This window comes from Pollicipes pollicipes, unplaced genomic scaffold (genome assembly GCF_011947565.3).
Source record: "Pollicipes pollicipes isolate AB1234 unplaced genomic scaffold, Ppol_2.1 Scaffold_2555;HRSCAF=2994_pilon_pilon_pilon, whole genome shotgun sequence".
Taxonomy (NCBI): Eukaryota; Metazoa; Arthropoda; class Thecostraca; order Pollicipedomorpha; family Pollicipedidae; genus Pollicipes; species Pollicipes pollicipes.
In genome coordinates, this window is record NW_023596136.1 from 38,486,821 (window position 1) to 38,507,903 (window position 21,083).

The 21,083-nt window shown below is 48.5% G+C and overlaps 1 protein-coding gene across 1 annotated transcript in view; it reads right to left on the reverse strand.

Moving 5' to 3' along the window:
• Positions 1-437: 437 nt before the first annotated feature.
• LOC119107056 (cell adhesion molecule 1) overlaps positions 438-21,083 on the reverse strand; it is a 52,230-nt gene continuing 31,584 nt past the window's right edge. Inside the window, exons 2-6 of the mRNA XM_037230414.1 lie at positions 20,694-20,893; positions 13,359-13,491; positions 7,652-7,788; positions 2,630-2,849; positions 438-1,051 (exon numbers count right to left, since the gene is read on the reverse strand). Of these exons, the coding sequence (XP_037086309.1) occupies positions 972-1,051; positions 2,630-2,849; positions 7,652-7,788; positions 13,359-13,491; positions 20,694-20,893 (770 nt within the window). The 3' untranslated portion in view covers positions 438-971. The remainder of the gene's footprint in view (positions 1,052-2,629; positions 2,850-7,651; positions 7,789-13,358; positions 13,492-20,693; positions 20,894-21,083) is intronic.

Sequence of the window (21,083 nt, forward strand, 5' to 3'; positions counted from 1 at the left end):
TGTATGTAGATTTGCTCCGAATGGTTTGCATGGGTGGCTTCGGGTTCAGAGTATCTGCTAACATAGCTTGTTGCATGTACCCAGAACCCGCCACCCAAGTCGCGATGTCCAGTTCAGCGGATGATTTTGTATCCGCCCTTTTGCTAGACAGGAATGCGGAGGTTTCGTGCCGCACAATGCTGCGGCGCGGCCGCCCCGGCCTGGATTGACCCTCGTTGGCCAGTTACCAGCTGACCTTTCCACTTCAGTCGGGCAAAACCATTCGCCCGCTCTAGGACTCGTACCCAGTGCCGCTGGATTACGAGTCCACCACCTTTCCCCAAGACCACGGAGGCGGCTGTGGGGAAGATATAAGAAAGATAACAAACCACGATTTGCATTACCTACTGTGGCGGACCGTGGCAGAACAGCTTAAGGGAACTGAAATCCTTCGCCCGTATAACAATTTATTAAGTACCCTTGCCATGCCGCTTGCACAGAAATGAACAAAGAACACATCACACACAGATACAATACACATCTCATGCAACATAACTTCTGGAATTATCGTCGTTGAGCCGTTATTGTGGTAACCACCCGGATAAGCTGGAAGCTTTTCATTACGGCACAAATATTTACAACACTTAATCACGGCACAAGTATTGTTCAACAGTTATCACAGTAAAATCTCTCGCGCACATGTTTATCAGCAGACGTCTCGTGCACTGGGAATGCCCGATTATGTACAACTGTGTTCATACCGTTACCTCCACGACCCTTTATCTTACCAGCCTCCTGACTTGAGTATGATGTCTGAATGACGTCAGTCGTCACATTTCGAACAGTTAAGGACAGTACGGTATCAGCACGTCAGTGCTGCCGCGTGATTTCCATCAGCTAAGCCATGGGTCGACGGCTTTGTGACAGGATGACAGTATGGCACATGGGGCCCTCCACCCCGTGAAGACGGTCAAGTCTGAGAGCCGGGCACTCTACGCCGCGTGAGCACACCGGACGACGAGCAGTACGCCCGTCAGTGCAGCCATCGACCTGGTCGGCACGAAGCGATGTCCTGCAACGCCCGATGACGAAGTGTAAGCGGCCACGATCACGAAACAGTATGGAGGGGGGGGGGGGGGGCTGTTAAACAGGGAAGTGGGCATCACAGAGCGGGGCGGAGTTCATGACTACATGAACGTGGGAGGGAATGATATCGGACGATAGCAAACATGATGTGATTTCGCACGGAATAATAAATAACAATAAACGAATAAGTAGTTCATGGCTACATGAACGTGGGGGGGGGGATGATGTCGGACGAGAGCAAATATGATGTTCAATCGCACGGAATAACAAAGAACGATTTGTCCGTGCCGCGAATAGCAATCCTCGTACTAGGTTGTGCGAGATGTGTGCGTCGTGCGGTGGCTGTGCACTGCATCTGAACGGGAACGTAACTATCGCGGCAACGTGATTTCAGAGCCCCTCAAATCTAGTTTGTAACAGCATCATGACCATAGACGGCTATAAGGGTATATCACAAGCTGCGAGACGCCAAGTGAAGATGCTTCGGACACGGCGCCTTCCAAAGTCATCGAGTCATCGTTTAGAGCAGCTCAGCAGCGCATCGCCAGAGCATTAGCATCTGTATCAACAAATCTGCTGTTCGCATTAGGCTGTTTCATCCTTGGACGGCTCTGCGCAACACGTGACAAACCGCGCCGTTTCCCTCAATCGCGGCACAGTGGTCATCAGCCTGCAGCCGTCGTCACCAGGCGGGACAATAACGCTGGCGGGCGGCGGCGCCCGGGAGCGGCGGTTAATGCATCACATGCACTGTACAGCTGCCGACCGCCGCCAAGACAGCGTCGAGACGGCGCAGACTGACGAACAGTCCAGGCGCTGAAACTGGCACTGGATATAGCGTGTCTGTCTCTGACAAATGAGGCCATCCAGACGCCGTGCGAGTATTGGCGTCGCGCAATATCTCAGCCGATGCGCCAAAGCCATCTGGCAGCGCAAAGGATTGGAGCGCCTCGGTGGTCCCGTGAACGGGAGCTGCCATATTGGATTGGTTGAGACGTGTAAAGCGTGGTGTGGTTGCAAACTGCATTTGAAGAGCAGCGTAACGGGTCGGGGATTTCCACTCTGCCCGCAATGACAACATCGCGCTTTGACGGTGAGTTGTTGAACGACTGCAAACATCGAATGCATACATTCGCTGACACAACACTATTGGACAGACGCTACATTGTTTTCGAAGGGGGCAGAAGGTAAAAAGTATCCTCGTTAACACGAATAATTTCAGTTGACTTAGTAATTTAAGTGGGTCTCAGTGAAGGGGCGCTGAGCCCCTTGATGATTTCAACCAAGCTTATTGAACAGGCCTCATAGCCAGCTCTGTATAAGCAGTCGGCAAAGGTATATTCATTATTATCACCCAAATGTACGTCTCAGATCCGATGCACCGTGGTTTCAGTTTAACGCTTTGTCCGTTGTACCCTTACAGTTCCAGTGTTGCTCACATTTCCCGTTTGCTTTGAAACAGGGTCTTAAAGCGGGCCGCATGCAATCACAAGCAATCGTTGGCCCTGAAGCACCGTGAAGCATACCGCTTCACCGTTCGAAGCATGCTCGTGGTTCGAGTTACCTGCGTTCGGCTGAGCTCGTCTTGCCAGCGTCATGCTGGAGATGCGGACGTCCTCGCTCTGGTAGGAGACCGACTCGATCTCGGCCGTGCACTTGAGGACGACCTGGCCGGAGAGGCTGAAGTGGGCCTGCCGCAACCGGAAGTCGAGCCCCAGGGTGGCTGTATGCAGTCCGTCCGCCGCCAGCGTCTCCGGGTAGCTCCGCAAGGACACGTTGTCACACTGTGGGAAAGAAAGATTACTGCCGTTTGACTGATACACATCGCTGTAAATGCCCGAAGGTCCACGAGGCCATGCAATGTGGTTTTGAAGTGCATCCTTCTGTTCCTGTACCCCTCTCTCCATCCATTATAACGTGGGCACTACCTGACAATAAGTGGCACTAACCATCACACGATGGCCGCGGTTGTGTGAACCAATGACAATGTTTGTCATCAACAAACGTCGGTATTCGCGCCATAACAACACGTTGGCTCTCAAGTGTGCGTTTCCGTGAGTTCGTCTTTCCATGACTTTCCTTTGATATGCAGATGAAAAATTTTAAAAAGAGAGTTAGGTCTCCTCATGTCCAGAGTTTGTCAACGATAGCACAAAACTGAGATGTCGGAGCAATGCATTGGAAGATGAAGAGAGCAATGTTTCCTTTACGCATGCCTTGGTAAAGACCCCAGTGCATTTACTGACTTCCTCAACGATTATTAGGGCAGGAGTGAGTCATGCAATTTTCGTTTTCACACAAATAGCCGGTCAATAACATACAATGACCTCAGCAATATTACCATATTTCGTACAGTTCGCAACTATCAACTTAACTTTGTGTTGCGCCAACGCAGTGTCATCCCGTCACGCTTGCGCTTCTCCACTTTAACGGTGATGTTTCACATTTGAAGATATTGAAGCAGGCATCAGGTATGATGGAAGAAGCTCACTTATAACTATTGGTATACTTTTAAGTAAAAAAGACTGTTCCAGGCACCACCATTCCTCTGCCTGGTAAATACGCTCCTCGATACGCCACTTTTTCATTGCGTCATCGTACCTTGCACAGCGCTGACTGAAAACCAATTGACGGCCTTTTTTATCTGGAAATCGTATTCACGAACGCCAGATTTCAACGACTCGACAATTATTTTTTATCCGCCTTGATCGCCGCATGGCGTATGAAATAACGGGGGTTAAGTGCCGTTATTATGACGTGAATGCCAAAGTGATACTCTTGGAGATACTCTTCCCGAAGTAATCTCCCCATTTTCGCGGGCGCGTAGCTCAGAAAAGGGGGGGGGGGGTCCACGTTTTAAGGACGGCAAGGCTGTGAACTGCACCGAAAGGTCTTCTACGTGGCCATTTCAGTTCAAAATCCCATATAAATGTGAAACACTCTTTTCAAACCAAATCCCTCAGATACGGCGAACATCGCAAAACGCTCGAGACTGTAGGGTGTGCGACGGTGATTCATCCGCCGGAGTGCTGTCAAGGGACATCCCGCGCGAGGCAGTCAGCTTCAGCTCGCCCGCGTCGTTAGGTTGTGGAGGCGAAGTCCCGGCGGTGGCGTCAGCTGCTCTCGGAGTCACCGGACTGCAGGACTCCGTGTTGGCTCGGAACGGATCGACTGTTTTCCGCAGCTACCTCGGATTCCGTCTCATCTGAGAGTTGTGCTCAGGAAAGACGAGGGAGACTCGGGAAGCAGCTGTTCGAGCCTGCAGGCGGCGCCTTGCCCGCAGACCACGGTCGGTCTGCACCCCAACGTTACTTCTACTTTGAGTTCTGGTAAAGGCCTATCTATCCCTATCTATTCTATCTATTTATCAGCCATCTATCTATCCAGCTATCTATCAGCTGTCTCCGCGAGTGCACATCTGAGCCCGCTTAACACTTGTGCAATCCAGTGCACCCCACGTTCACGCAGCCGTTGGACCAGACGACTTCTGTTGACAGAGGGCAGCTGACAGGAGCGTGCTTATCTGCTACCCGAACATCAAAATTGAGCCGGTGACGCACTTCTGCCCTCCAGCAACATATTCCGCCAATCCACCAGAGCAAGATTCGCATGGGTCCTTGACTCGTGAGCCCGTTTCTGGAAACGATCGGCAGTCGTCACGGAGCTCTCGGGCTTCCCGTTGGCTGGAGGGTATTTCGATGATAATGTCACGCTGCTCAAAGGGAGCTTCTTCGCGAACCCCTGGAACTCAACAGCCCCAAAAGTGTTGTTGTCAGAGAAAATTTTCCGAAATGCATATCGGGAAGTGCCTGCGAGGGACGGCGATGACGTCACGTGCTGTCTTTCCGGGCAGCTTGTCAGTCTCGAAATAGCTGTATTGGTAGTCTAAACTGTACAAGCAGTCCTGTATCTGGTAGGTGAGGACGTCAGATGCCTTCACCTGCTACGGTCTCGTCTCTCCGGAATGTGATACTGCAGCAGCGGTTCTTTCTGCTGCTTGTGAGGGCGTGACATGTAGACGTCACATTGTGAGAGTGACGTCACATGTGGGTGGCGTTTTACCGCCTCTTACTTCTCGCCCGGAGATTGCGCGGAATGGCACGCCTCTCTTCGCGTCAGATGATCCCATCGCTGACGGACAACTCGTCTCTGATGGGCGGGCTTCGTGCGGCGCTGCCGATTTCAGCTTGGACCAATCTGGCTAGTTGATGTGACGAAGAATCTTGCTTGCGTAATCTTGTTCTCTTTTTCAGCAGAAATTTGTTTGCTTTCAGCACACGAAGACCATGCGTCCATAGGCGGCTGCACAAAATGTTCGGCAAAGGCGTTCAGCTATATCTGTACCGTCATCGTAGTTAACTGTGTATCCTAACACATCACTTCACATATTTAGTCACCCCTGCCTAAGTATCCACCGCCTGGCCAACATGGCAAATACGATGCTAGATCATTACGGACTCGTTTCGGAATCAGTGTCATTACGACCATCCACTGCGGGCACACGCAAGGTCAGCGACATTACAACGTACACCTCATTTGTGCTAAGCCAAAAGATCCGCTATTCAATCGTCTAAAGCTATGCAAAGTTTGGAGCGACTAAGCCGTGCTGTTCGGATAATATTCTGGCAAGTCGTTTGGGTGGGATGGACCCCTCCTGCCTGAGCGCACGTTAAGAAACCATCTATCGGCAAATGCAAGTACTACAAGTGAGTCAACCCGTCCGCTAGTGACAATTCTGACACGCCCGGTCTGACAGGGACTCTGACGCCATAAAACTCCCTATGACATAATCAAATGGTGACACATTGAGGACCGTATTTTTTAATAACAAATGCATTTGTCTAGAACAATTTTTGCCATTAAAAACACACAGTAGTTACTAGCAAACTATTTCCATCAGATCCGATGCTCGCCTCCATATATTTAAATGGGCAATATTCCGGTTGTGCACCCTGGTATTAAGTATATTTCAAATGGCATCTTTTGGATTAGACCCAACGTCTAGGTGGAGTCTCTTATTTTCTGAAAAGGTCGATGAAATAGCTTCCCTTTGCAGTAGTGAAAAAGGGGTGACGTCCATCTTTTGAGTATCAATACCAATGACCTAACAGCTGTGTGTCGACAAACGTGACAGGTTCGTGAGTAAGTTGTTGGCTTGTAGCGTATATATGTATGTTTGAAAGGTAAAGCTGCTTTTTACTGGTAACTCTCATTACGTGAGTGATTTTTGTTCCGTCATCTTACCCCTATACGTCGTTTTATGTTCGCAGCACTTTATGATCTGGTCCCATAGAACTACAAACACAAACGTAAACTGAAGAATAGCGACACGATGACGAGACGAAAGCATTTGCCGAGTAAAGTTAACAGGTTTATATTCATAAGTCTGGCAAAAAACGCCGTGTGTCGCCCCTATGTGTCTTATTTTTTGTCCTTTTCATAATAAGGTTCCTGTGGGATATGGCTGGGCCCAATTTGGTGCCAGTCCAAAAAGCGCTAGCGCTAAAAAGGGGTCTCGAGAAGGACAAAAGTGTAACCACTTCCAAAATTGTCAAAATGTAATACTAAAACAGAACTAACGAACAGGTGCGTATTAAGTGTAATGTTGCTGTGGGCGTAATACATCGCATGTGATGTTACGTGACAGTTATATGTAAACCCACCAGGGTAGGCCAATTGTTTGGTGTGCAACCCATTGTTTAATTAAAAACAGCCTGAATCAGACCACTCGTCTATAACTCATTTAAGTTTTCTTTTTATTAAATTTGCAATGTACCACCTGCCACGTGTATTTGTGGAGGACTTATGACCTTGACGTATGAGCGAATTATTCCTACTTGATTTTTTAAAAATTGGCCTTTTTTTGTTATGAGCGTAACATAAATAACACGCATTTTTACCAACAAAGCACAGATAACATCAATGGTCCAGACTTGCCTCAGCGAGTACAAACTGACCACCAAAGATAAGTACAGCTCGACAGCCTACGCAATGATCAATGCATGGGTCCATTCTCCGTCACCCAATGTTGTTTGGCATGATAGCTAGGGGGGTGTCGCTGTATCCGTATCATACCCTCCAATAGATATTTCGGATAGTTGATGCTCACGGGATCTGACGGGTCGCTCGTTGATCCACGGATGTTTACAACTGCAGCGGGCACTTATGAAAATATTTTACTACCCATGGTTTACCAACCACTGTAGCCATAAAAATTAACCACCTTCACCATTAACGCAGCCGGCGACCCACGTTAACCATTAACGCAGACCTGGCAAAGGCAAAGACAAAGGTAAAGACAAATCTTGTTTTCTTTATTGCCTTCATTCCGGACCAAGCTGACTATCAGCATTGGGTATTACGGAAAACAAAATATTGATGATCAATGCAGTAGCATCTCCAGTTCTTTACCCGTACCTGTTTTGTTCCTTTCAGGCACAACATCATACTGTATGGGCACATCGGTCCCTTCCATAATTGGGCTGGGTAATTTACCAACACACAGCCCTTCGTTCATACACCAAGTCATCTACCATATGCTCAGCCTGGCTTCGCTCACATGCCGGATGATGTATCACGCCCTTACCCTGGCTCCGTTGATGTACCAGGTCAGCGTGGCAGCGGGACGTGACCTGAACGACGTGCAGTTGAGCCGGACATGATCACCCTCCTCCATGGTATGACGGTGCTCACCAGCGATCACGGGGCCTGCCAGTGGCGGTTCTGGCGATGCAGCATCAGAAACACAGGTCAGCATGTGTTCGAGGCACGAGACTGGGAGACATCCGAGCGCTCAACAGACCTGGGCGGCAAAACGGCGTTCTACGACAGTGTTCAGTTTGATGCCCGGATGCGTGATAATGTCACACATGTGTTTTATGAATTTGCTCTGAATAGTTTGCACAGGTGACTGTGGGTTCAGAACATTAACAAAGTAAGGTTTGCATGCATACTGGACGAATCCCCAAGTACTTCACTCTTCGCCCGACAGGCGTGCAAGAGTTTTAATCGCGTGCTCAAAGAAATGCACAAATCACCAGCATTGAATGGTTCAATACATCGCGTTTTTCTACCAGATAACATTGAACGTCTTTACTCGATGCCACACTGCCCTGTTTGCATATGCCACATAAGCATACAACACAAGTTCGATACAGGCCACTGACAGATGCTTCTGGCGGACGTACCTACACGATGAGGCTGACGCACCAGGAGCACTAGGCTCCACCTATCACGCACGGTGCGAAACCGTTACACGGATGACTTGTTTACGCTCAACAACTATATCAATTCGACAGCTGGTCAGGTATGATCGCAAGACGCTAAGCTTATAGCTCGATGCAGCTGTCAGGAACAGGTCCCTGGCTTAGTTCAATCTGCGTTCGCAATGACAGGACTTCAATGACAATGGATGGATGGGCAGGGCTGTCTTTTGCGGGGAATTGAACGGGATCAGTGGCGCAGTCTCGGGTAGATTTTTGACCCTGAAAGGGAAGGGAACATAAGAGGAGTCAGGAACGTGTTTTGTGTTTTTTTTTAAAATCTTTTGGAAGGAAAGGGCAAACCATAGCATCAAAACATTAGTGTTAAAAACTTATTGGTGCTCATAACACTATTACGAGGTTACTGTCCTTTCATATGCCAGCATAATGACCTAGTATGCGTGAAAACAAAAATATTTTTGGCCCTGTTTAGTCTATATCTTATGTTGGTCATGTTCATAAGAATTATTTTACGTCAAATTAAAAGCCATGCCTGTGTTAGCCTGGGCATCTGTCACTCGTTCATATGTCACAACTTTCTAACTGAGTTTTCAACTCCTGTACGGTCTTTTTCGGTTACATTTTTCACTCCACACCCAAGCTCAAAAGCGCTTCTAGCTCACTGAGAGCTTTACCTGCTGCACAATCCTGCAGCATGGTCGCATCGGGCCTAGGTTGAGCTCTATGGTCAGCTGACAGCTGGCCATTCCATGTCAACCAGATCGTTCCAAACGCCCAACCATTCTGTTCGCCCAAAGACCCCACCACGTGCCGCCGGAGTCTGGCGTGTTGTCGCATACCATGGGAGATGGCTGTGGACCGGAATGTTCGTAATTAACTGAATGGTTCTGTCGGTTACTTGTGTATTTAATCCTATGCATACTATTGGCGTGTGCATGATGATTGGGTACATAAGCTAAGCAATGATTATTTTGTGCATTTTTCTGTCTGCCTCCTTTTGTCTTCTGCACGCCTTTTTTGCAACGACGTTTTTATGTAATATCGTTCACTCATCGCCATGAGTATTTCCTTCAGGGTTCTCATAATATTTACCAATGATGGCTTGGTGCCTTCGTTTACTCAGTATTCACTGGTATATGAAAGGTAGGCATTTTATGTGTATGAACACGTATCACTTTAAGGGACTATTCCAAATTTATAAAGGGTTTTGAACTGAGCTAGCCATTTCAAGATCATTACCTGCAGTTCACAGCCATGCCCCCTTTAAGACTTCAAACCCTCTGGTTTATGAGCTTAACGGGCGATCTGTGCTTCTGCAGCGTATTTCGCGTAGCCTGTTTGAAAGCCACCTAGAAATACATAACGCCATAGAAATGTCTTGGACACATACTCACTTTATTGGCTGTGTTGTCATCATAGTCAATAAAAAACACGACCACCGAAATATTTGTGTGTGCCGCGAGTCGATATCAAGTGTCCCAACGGCAGAAGATCATTGCCTAGCGATCAGATTGAGCTGCCATTGACATGTTTCGGTCAAGATCCATTGTCACCGCGTTTCGTGATCAATAACGCAGGTATTTGGGCGACTGCTAGTTGTGGCAGACATATCGCTAAGAATCATACTAAGTACCGTGATCCAATAATATGAATAGAAATATATAAATATATAAAATATAAATATATAAATACCGTAATCCAAAAAGCGGTCGTAAGAAAAATAAATGTAAGATGAGAAATATGAAAACATATATACAAAATACTGCAAAAATGCAACCTAAAAAAATACAACAGAACCATGCCCACACGAAAAAAGTATGCAAGAACGCCACGAACAAAGACAAAGCACTCGCACGTAAGGCTAGAAGGATAGTTTACAGGGTGAGGCCACCATCGCCACCTTGCGGCGCATAAATGTACCATACGCGAATCACGCCTTCCGCTACAGTGGCAACTCCGACACGGCTAGTCTGGTAGTGACCATCATGTCATAAAAGCGTTTCATGACGCACGTGAACAATAACATATTGGGAAGATTGATGAAACAGCGAAAGTGTATTTTGCGTTTGTACGTTAGAGGGAATGTACTTTTCTTATGCTTTTTCCACCACAGGTCAAAATCGAGCGCTGGCAGCTGCACGAAACTTGCAGTACCTGTTCATCTATCAATTTGTCATATGTTGTGCATGCTTAATTATTTTGATCTATCAAAATCAGTGACCCAAGTCAGGTCAAAGCGGTCAACCACTAAAAATCTAACCACACATAGCGTTGTTGCAGGGCATTTGCCCTTGTTCAAATTTGTTATAGTAATAGATGATGATGGTACATAAAGTTTGTGCATTTCATTTTTTTTTGGAAAAGGCGAAGTCAGTGACCTGAGGTCGGGGGATTCATTCTACTTTTAATTTTTCCGCATAGCGTAAGGTTGAATGTATGTTTGTGTGGTCTCGGTGCCTACATATAAGGAACAGATTGCTAGCTTGCATGCACAACCAAGTATCATCACAGAGTACATGAGCACACTTTCTGAAAAACACATGCTGCGCTCAGCATAGGCCGTTTTAGCAGGTAACTTTCGACGTAGAATTAGACTCCTCCACTGGAACATGTTGTTATATCATTCTAAGGCATAATGACGACACAATAGGTCACGTCAGTGCATGCAAGGTTAGACGAGGTCATCCAACGTCAATGACCTATGTAAACCAGCAGCGGATAGGCTAGATGAACGCGCGAGACGGGTGCTACCACCTCCGCATCGTGCTGGTAAAGCTGGTGATGCAAACTTCATTCACCGACTTATCTGTGCTGTACAATAAACTAGCTCTGACCGCAGACAAGTATCGTACTCGTCACATAGATCCTGTTAGCTTCGTTTGGATGATTGAGAATTACGACCTAAGCTGACCTCAAATGACCTTTGGGTCATCATAGCATGGCGTTTTTGTCTGACATCCGTCTATACCACAGCCGCACCTTATAAAATAAATTTTGTCAGAAGCACGGTGCAGAAAGTATGACTGTTGTAGGCCACTGGCAGACCAATTTTGAACGGTAGCCTGATCGGACCTGACCACTGAGGTGAACAGGAAATGGTCGTAATTTAGTTCTCACAGTCCTAACGCTTATTTATGCGCCCTCAATATCTGTCCTGGCGTGTAAACACAGTTTTTAACTGCATCTATGGGAACGACTTTGCTGACCTTTCGCGATCTCTGATGACCGCAAATCTCAAGTCAAAAATTTGATGTGCATTCTTCATGAGTTGACGAACCCTTTAAAAACTATCTTTGTTTTTGTTATTTGGCGTCGGAAAGTTGGAGATCCCAGGGAAAAGTCAACTTCTCTTCCCAGCCGGGCGCGATTGTCCCCGGCCGGACGCGGATTAAGGCAAACATCAGACATGATAAAGTGGGCTCACTTTCGACAGCCGTTTGCTTTTCAGTGCTGAAGTCTGGTCTAGACAACCAGGTTTCACTATAAGCAAAGATGTTGCAAATGCGTCATCGGTTAATTACGTCATGCAACGTCTTAATAACGTCGGAGTCGCTGTCAGACTGGCCGTGTGCAAATTGGCAGTGTAACGGACGAGCTGACTCACTTATAGTACTTCAGCTTGCCGTGGAGCGTGTTTGCGGAACGGAATACCGTAATGTGCTCGTGTTTTTGCCCGTTCTTGGGGGGTTCTTGCATATTTGTCCGTTATTTTTTGTTGTGTACTTGCATTCACTTGGTTGGTTATGATTTTTTTCCAGTCATATTGTCGTCATAATTTGAACCACAGCGCAGATTCTTGAACTGTAATAGCACAAAACGTTATCCGTCTTTGAACCTTGCACCAAACGCGTTGCGTTGGCTGAGGGCCAACGGAAGCCCGTTGATGCCAGAAATCGTGCTGATATACGTTGGACGTGAATGCTTCGGCGATACTATCTGCCTTGACCTAGGCGAATAAAAGAGAAACAATAGAGAAATCGGATGTAATGCTCGCCTTTGATGACCATGAAATAGTTGGCACGAAAGTCACCACAAGTGAGCGTGCGTCAAACTGAGGCACCAGGGGGTTTAAGTATTGCGTTGCATGATCATCAAAATGGCTGTCTCGGTGCAAAACTCCATGTTGATATGAAAAACTCCCTTTTGAAGCATACAGATAGCTAAGGTGAGCCTTTCCATCATATCTGATGCTCGCCTCAATATGTTCAAAGAAGAAACAGTTTCTTTTGTCCGTAACCCTATAACCTGAAAAGCTTTTCCTTACCCCGCATCAAGGTTTTTCACCACCACTTATTTGTAGTTGGGAGTGACTTGTAGGTATGCCTCGGGCCCATCAGCCTCTTAAAACCGAAATAGCAAATAATGAACCCGACCCACGTCACTGTACGTGGTCATAAGTGAATGGTCAAAGGCGATATCCCAACTGAGCTTCGCCACCCCCGCGTATCTCCAGTATCACTGTCATCCTTATCAGGTGTGAAACACATAAGTTATCGTGGACGAAGTAGTAGGATGCGCGAGCTGCCGCCATTTCAATCAGGATGCGACCATTCAGCCGGAGCGGATAGGTTTTCGGGGACGGAGGCACGGTTAAACGTAAGATGTACTCTTTGGCGAAGCGGAATGAAACACATGCTTGGCACGTGAAATAGTTTTCCAGATTATGATTTCATATTTTATCACCTTGCGTTTGCCTTATATTACACCTCGTTAAATTGCATCATACAATATTTATATCACGTAACACTTTTTACGTCATAGGGTCTGCTAGTTATGTACTATAGTATATCATTTTGTATTGTATTACGACCTAATATAGTATAGTTTGTTTCATTCAATTAGATTGTCTGTTCATGAAAAACTGCAATAACGCATGGAACTTTTTCACTGTTCCACACATGCGTCATGCATTACACAGCACTCTGCAACTCGAGCATGTGCGCCGTCCCCTGACCTTCTCCACCTGCCCTCTAGTGCAATCACTGAAGTTATGCGTCACCCACCGACAATCTCCCGGACGTCCCCTTCAGATTCTCACGTAAGCTCACCCGCACCATTCAGCGAACTTACCCACGACTCTGACGTCGCCTGTCCCGAGGACGGTGTCGAACGACTCGTCGACGGTGACCTCGCACACGTACCGGCCCTCGGTGTCCAGGTCGACATTCTCGATCTGCACGCTCTTGCCGGCGGACCGCTCCAACTGCAATTAACGCATGGCCATGCGTCACAGGCTGGATGTGCAGACTTCGGAAGAGATGCGACGAAGAGGAACGCGGCGTCTGATAAGGCGTGATTTAGGTTTCACAGAAAATCCAGACCTACGCTGTTGAAGCGTTAGGAAGCTTTCTCCTCTCCTTTGAGCACTTTTGATGGCGGTTATATACAGAGAGAGAGAGAGAGAGAGAGAGAGAGAGAGAGAGAGAGAGAGAGAGAGAGAGAGAGAGAGAGAGAGAGAGAGAGGGAGAGAGAGAGAGAAAGAGAGAGAGAGAGAGAGAGAGAGAGAGAGAGAGAGAGAGAGATATATATATATATATATATATATATATATATATACATGCACATTGTCGGACGATTGCAACGGCGCGATATCCGTGCCGAACACTGCGTACAGCAACGGTGGCATTGCATGAGCCGCGACGCTTAACGCCATCTCCGACACCGTGATTCGGTGTAACACCCTCTCTCTCTGTGTGTAAACCGTCTCTCTCTCTCTCTCTCTCTCTCTCTCTCTCTCTCTCTCTCTCTCTCTCTCTCTCTCTCTCTCTCTCTCTCTCTCTCTCTCTCTCTCTCTCTCTCCTCTCTCTCTCTCTCTCTCTCTCTCTCTCTCTCTCTCTCTCTCTCTCTCTCTCTCTCTCTCTCTCTCTCTCTCTCTCTCTCTCTCTCTCTCTCTCTCTCTCTCTCTCTCTCTCTCTCTCTCTCTCTCTCTCTCTCTCTCTCTCTCTCTCTCTCTCTCTCTCTCTCTCTCTCTCTCTCTCTCTCTCTCTCCTCTCTCTCTCTCTCTCTCTCTCTCTCTCTCTCTCTCTCTCTCTCTCTCTCTCTCTCTCTCTCTCTCTCTCTCTCTCTCTTCTCTCTTCTCTCTCTCTCTCTCTCTCTCTCTCTCTCTCTCTCCTCTCTCTCTCTCTCTCTCTCTCTCTCTCTCTCTCTCTCTCTCTCTCTCTCTCTCTCTCTCTCTCTCTCTCTCTCTCTCTCTCTCTCTCTCTCTCCTCTCTCTCTCTCTCTCTCTCTCTCTCTCTCTCTCTCTCTCTCTCTCTCTCCGTCGGAGCCCGGCCTAGTTACGTCTGAACGACTGGTGGAACGTTGTGAACGTGCATTACTCTACCAAAATAGTAACGTCTCGTCGCACGCGCGCTGTCCCGGGCTAGAGGACTGTCCAGTACTGCCGGAGCTCAGGCAGGAACGTGACGGTACGTGCCAGGAGCGTTGTAGTTATGGTGCGGACATGTCAAGAGTGTCGTAGTTATGTTGCGAACACGCCAGGAGTGTCGTAGTTATTGTGCTGACACGCATGGGGTGTCGTAGTTGTGGTGCGGACGCTGTCAGACCCATTATCGATGCTCACCCAACCGTGTCGGGGGATTGCTTGTGACACATAAATGGGACTTCGTCTGAGCCCACATGCCAACTGATCGGAATGGTTTATGGTAAGATGTTGGTGACTTCGCGCTTCGTCCCTCATAGGGACGTGGCGCGGTTGAGGAAATGCCACCGAAACAGGCGGGCGACTTTGATCGACACTGCGCCGGCCGGTCCGTGCGTCGATGCCGAGCTGGTAGCCCTCCCCCCCCCCCCCCCCCCCCCCCCCCCCCCACCGCGCCCTCCACCGAGCCCAGAATGTGTCACTGCATGGAGTTCACGGCAGTGCCCCGCAGCCCTTTCTGATCTCTTAGTTGCGGAAACTTTGCTATCTTCGGCCATGGGGCACCATAATATGCTGCTAAATGGGATCAGTCAAGGTGTTCTCGTTCCTGGGACCCACGTCCTACCTACACTTGATCAACGTTTACGCTGTGTGCTATGTTTACCTTCTCTCTGGCAGCTGACCTGTTTTTTTTTGCGTCTCTGATAAGTCCGAATGTCGCGAATTTCCAAAATATTTACTAATTTCCATCGCGACGGTGCTATCAGAGAATCGGGAAAGGTTGCGCTACCAGGCTGCCTCGCCATCTTGTCGCCTGTAATCTTCCGACTCTTTCTCAGCCTGCTTACCGGCCGTGCTGTTCGGAGCCGGACCTCTTGGTCGACGCCGTTCAGTGGATCACGCGGCGCGCTGATGATGGCGATGCTGGTGCCGTCACCTCAATCGACCCTAGTGCTGCCCCACGCTGCGTTTTTCATGCGGCGGCGCGGGGGGGGGGGGGGCGCTGCGACAGGACTAGATGCCACTGAATACGGCTCAGCACGGCCCAATGCGACTGTCGTCCGGCTGTCGCACGACTACCGGACGTTGTCACGCTTAGGTCTGGTTGCCATGCTGTTGTTATGGGTACCAAATAAACAGCATCTCCATTCGTATATCGGATTTGTCAGCCCTGGCAAGCTGAATGACACTGGTCATTTTTGACGACACTGTTATATATTTTATTAAACGTCTAGATCAGTGGTGTAGTTTTCTGTTCAGCTGCGGCTCGCCCCATTTGTGCCCCCCCCCCCCTCCCCAACCCCACTTCGGGAGCCAAAAGTGAGCCAAATCCGGGGAGACACCCGTTTGTTAGGAATTTTTGGAGTCGTTTTCACCACTTTCCATGGTCGACTCCAGCCAGCTCGCACCTCGCACTTCACCAACGCTTCGGCACTTCGGCATGTTGGCACTTCGTCACCAACATTCGGGCCTACAACAGTGCGCTCCCAGTGGCTTCCATGGTCTGCAAGGCGGTGCATCAGCCGGGCTGTAGCCCGACATTCACGGTGCCTGACAACGTGTGCCACCATATCGGCAGCCTGTTGCCGGTAAAAGGCGCGCAGCCCCAGTGCCTGCAGCTCCACTTCTTCCAGCAGGAACTGGAGACGCGTGCCAACATCTTCGCCACCTGCGCTGTGACGGTGGGCTTGAGCGCATCAACGAGCTCGCATCCCTTTCAGGGGCACATGCCCGCCCGCAAGGGTGCAGTCAGAGCCGTGGGATGGCAGTAAGGGGGGGGGGGGCAAGGGGTTAACGAAGAATCCCTTGATTGTGAAATCGTCTCCTAAAAATCACCAGATATGAGCCACTTGTTAATGAGGGACAAGCTTTTTCGTTTTATTAGTTTTGTCCTCTATACTAAAACAGATGTCAGAAGATATCGTAATATTATTTTCTTAAAACAGTTTTTGAACGTAACAAACTGTAAATAATTTATACCATCTACTGGCTAACGTCGATCGATTCTACTAAAAGCGTACAAACAGCCATCGCTGTTCCTGCTGCTAAGATTGCGAGTGCGCAGGTCCACAACTTATTTATGTAATTTGTTTCACTAGTCTTTTCTGCAAGATAATGTACGCACTGCATGCATGGTCTCGCCTTTTTCATTTCTGAACGAATTCCGACTATCTCTTTTCAACACCAATAAGACATCTTACTTTTGTTTTGGCAAGGGCTATCTTGGGTAGAGCATTAGGGGCAAATTGTCATTCTCTGTCGGGGTTGAAGGGTCATTTCGGCCCAGCGCGTGGTGCCTTCCCGCTGGCATTTTGGCGACACAAGGGCGGGTGCCCTGGTCGATACGAAGGCCCTTGAGGATACGTTGTATCACGCTGGTCCCCCTCCTGACACAGGAGGCCTTCTGAACCCCGGAGTTGACCCCGGATCGACACAGGAACCCTCACTGACGCAGCCAGATCCTTGATCGCTGGAAGTGATCCAATAATTGGCGCATAGACGCCAGTTAGGCGGGAATATGACTCCTGGTTGTTAACGGGCTCATGCCTGGATTTGGGCCGGAGGTCCCACTGTGCGGTACTGGGGGCCCTGACTGACACAGGGCACTTCCGTTATCTCTATGTGAACTCTGCGAAGTTCACAGGTTTCCTTTTCTTGTCAGAGGACCCAGACCAGAGCATGAGGCTCCAACATTCGAGGTGCCGTCCCCGTCCCTGTCCAGCAAATGTTCCCCTGGTTTACACGAAGCCCGTCGTTATCACAGGACACCCCGCGAAGTCCGTCACGGAATTGACCTATGACCACTTTCTAACATATGACCCCGTGTTTGGCATTGTGGGCCCCCAGCCCAACACGAGAGCACAGATCATTGCTTCAAGAACCCAGACCAAGGTAAATCGTGGGCCCCGACCTGGCTCCTGCTTGGGAAATGGGCTCCCAGGTTCGGACCGACATTTGCTCGTTGTTGGTGATCTCTAGCCGACACAGACGCCCGCATTGTCTCAGGGGTCCTCAATCGGTGCAAGACGTTTTCTATTTGATATTTCGGGTAATGGCCCTGCGTGCCAGAATCCTTTAAGTGGCTTACAGCCAGCCCTCCAGGCACTTGTGCCAACCAATCAGGCTCTTGATCGTCAGTTTCTGTGGCCACCGGGCCCTGCTCGGGCCTCACTGAACACTGGCCTTGGTGGTCTCGGGCCCCCTTGCCAATACAGAACCCCCTGGTGGGCACTGTGTGCCCCTGACAGGTACAGGGGCCCGACCGGTGTAAATCGCCAGCCCCGACTTTGTCGCTTCTTGGGAGGTGGGTCCTTCCCTGCTTGGGATCACCCTCCCCATTACGTCGATATAAGTGCTTCAATATTTTCCGAATTTGATTGTCTGCCCCCCTCTCCGGTCCTTTTTACGAAGCTTCACATCTGCATCAATCAGGGACGGCACCCCGTGTTTTGAGTGAGAGGCAGAGTTCTTCATCCAGCGTCCAGGACAAAATGGAGCCCCTCACAGCGGGGTCTCTTGCATACTGTCATTTTCACGAATGCGGAGAGCGTTTCGGCCACGCGGCTTCTTGTCAAACTGTTCCATGTGTCAACATCCATGCAAAAAATGCCGAACACTCAAACATCCCAAAAAGAGATCTTTTGGATAATACCGGGGTCCTTTCGATCCAGTCAAAGGTCTTCCTGTCCCGAAACAGGGCCTCCTATGCGTGCACAATGCCGCCTGATGCATGGATGGGCCTTCAAAGCTAAAGCGGGGCTACTGTGATTCACAAAGGGTCCCGAAATCAAGCAAAGGGCCTCATTACTCCAAAGCAAGACATCCCGGTGCGGAATTGAGGCCGTGTGATGCATGAAAGGAGCCTCCTGTGCTATAACGGCATTCTCCTAGTTGTTCAAACCGATGCCTCCCGAGCCAGCAAAGCGGTCTCTTAGCACAAAACGGCCTCTTGATCTAGGGCATGGGCTACTGAATTTATAAACACGATCTAATGATCCAGAGGACGGGTTTCTTAATGCAGAAAAAGGCCTTCTGAGACCAAGTTGGTTCCTTCTAGCTCAGTTATAGGGTTTCCTTTAACTAAATTGTAGTAAGTTATGTAAATGTACGGAGCCTTAGGTTGGGCAAAAGGGCCTCATACAGCTGCGATAACGCAAAACATATCGTTGCCCCTGCCTGCCGCGGGTGGTGAGAGTGGGATGGTCAAATGCTCCTTCCGTATCCTTCTTGCCGTGCCGCCATTGGTATCAATACGTTCTGTTTTGCTACCAAATTGCGAAAAGTAGGCTTTTCAGTTCTATACTTATTTTGTTCGCAATGGGCCGAGGTAAGCCATAGCACAGCTTGTCATATCACCCGACTTACATTGGTGTCACGCACTGTTGCAATGATGTGAAAGCTGATGCTCATATCGTCTGGTAAATTAGTTACAGCGTTATTAGACGCTTTCGGCTTTTAAAGGAAGTTTTCTGTGAAACCCGGTTTGACCACTACTATTCATAATATTTCAGATGTTGTACTCAAATTTTTAGTGGTACAGTAATTGCCCAATGTGCAAGCTATGGTTGACGTCCGTTGGAATATCTCTTTTGGCCTAAATTAAACTAGGAATGCTAATTTGAGGAGTAATTATGTGCTCAAGCTTCAAAAATATTGTGGATGCGCCGGTTGGCCTAAATTTGGTGAAAGGCTATACATTTAAGCATGGTAGGTGAGGCATTGCCCTAAATTCGCCATAGGATCTAAGCATTGGTGCAAGATTGAAGATACCTTCAGACTTGACGTCTTGCTGGCATCCTTACCATAGTCTGTATACTTGGTGATTGTTTTAAAGCAATTTTCTTCAAGTAGATTGAGCTTGGTGTTCCATCAAAAAGAAGCCAAGTATTCTCTGGTTACATGGTATCTTGACTCGTGCAACTAACGCATTAATTTGCAACAATTCTTTGTATAATACGGATGCCTGGAACAAATGACCTCAATATACTATTGGGGTGTTGTGCACATGAAAAAGGGATCCTTTCTGCCACTTTTTCAGTGACATAAATAATATGAAATCCTTGAAACCACTTCTTGCTTTTATCGTACGCTATTTGCATGACAAGGAGGAAACACAGCAACAGCAACAAGAAGCACAAAAACCCCAAAACAAGATTAAATTAGGTAGAATGTACCTGAACATCAAAAAACGAAATTGCTGCACATTTATTATCCGGCTTCCTTTTGCTGGCTGCAACATGTTCATCTTAAGATATGTCAGACCATATGCATTTTGTGGGAGACAGGCATGCTCTTTTTTACCTTTGACTTCTTTGGCGGCCGGCGGCTGATGATGAAAGGCGGTTCACGATCCTGTTCCACGATCCCGTGGTGTCCCATTTTTGCGGACACTATCACGTCGGCCGCCATATTTTAACACTGATCAGCACAAATCGACACGAGCTACAATTTGCTGACAGAAACTCGCGTGCATGACAAACTTACACGGACTCACGTGTGCACACACCCTCCGACCTTTCAAAACATCACTTATCAGCTCGCCGGTCGGCAGTGGCTTGGCTTTTTATCGGACAGCTCTTATCCGGCCTTCCCGAGGGATGCAAATACGCCATCATTGGTTATCATTGTCAACACAGGCCAGTATAAACCGCTTCGGAGGTCGATAATGAACGGCTGGGTCAGGCCCAAAACACGTTCCGCTGAGCGCCAGCTCCTTCTCAGCTGAGAGTGCATCCGTGTATCAGCTTAGTTTTAGCTAAGAGCATCAGCTCAGCCTTCGTGCTGCCTGCGATAGCTGAAGAGGAAGCTGTGGGGGAAGGGTCCATGTGGCCGCGGTGCATGATGTGATGAAACATTAAGGGTGTCGCATAAATCAAATGGTTGAGAGGCAGACGAGACGTTACCTGAGGCGGGAAAGGTGGTGAACACTTCCTTAGGCAGCAATGCATCTAACACTCTAAGCGCACTACACCGTGTAATGAGACACCGAAAATACAAAGCTTAAGCACACTTTTTATGAGAAGTGTTGAACAACCGATACTCACATTGACATGGACTCCGCGTATGTGGAAGATCCGGTCCGTCTTTCCCGGGGCGTAGCTGTAAAACTCCTGGCCGTCCTTGTACCACTTGACCTGGTATATTCGACCGCCCTCCGGGTCGTAGTCACAGGTCAGGTTTACCGGATGACCTCGGATTACGTTTCGGGGAAAATGGGTCTTCACCATCCTCAAGGCCGGAACACCTGCCAAATGAAATGTAATGTTACGGACGACGCCTGGGAGACCATTAACCAGACATCAAGCCTCTGTTTGGAAGGGTGTGTGTGTTTCACCAGCAGTAACGTATGTTCGTGTGGTAACCGCGTGGGCGCGTGCTATCCCACCTTCTCTGCTTCATTGCCCGTATTGATATGTGTGCGGATACATGTGTGT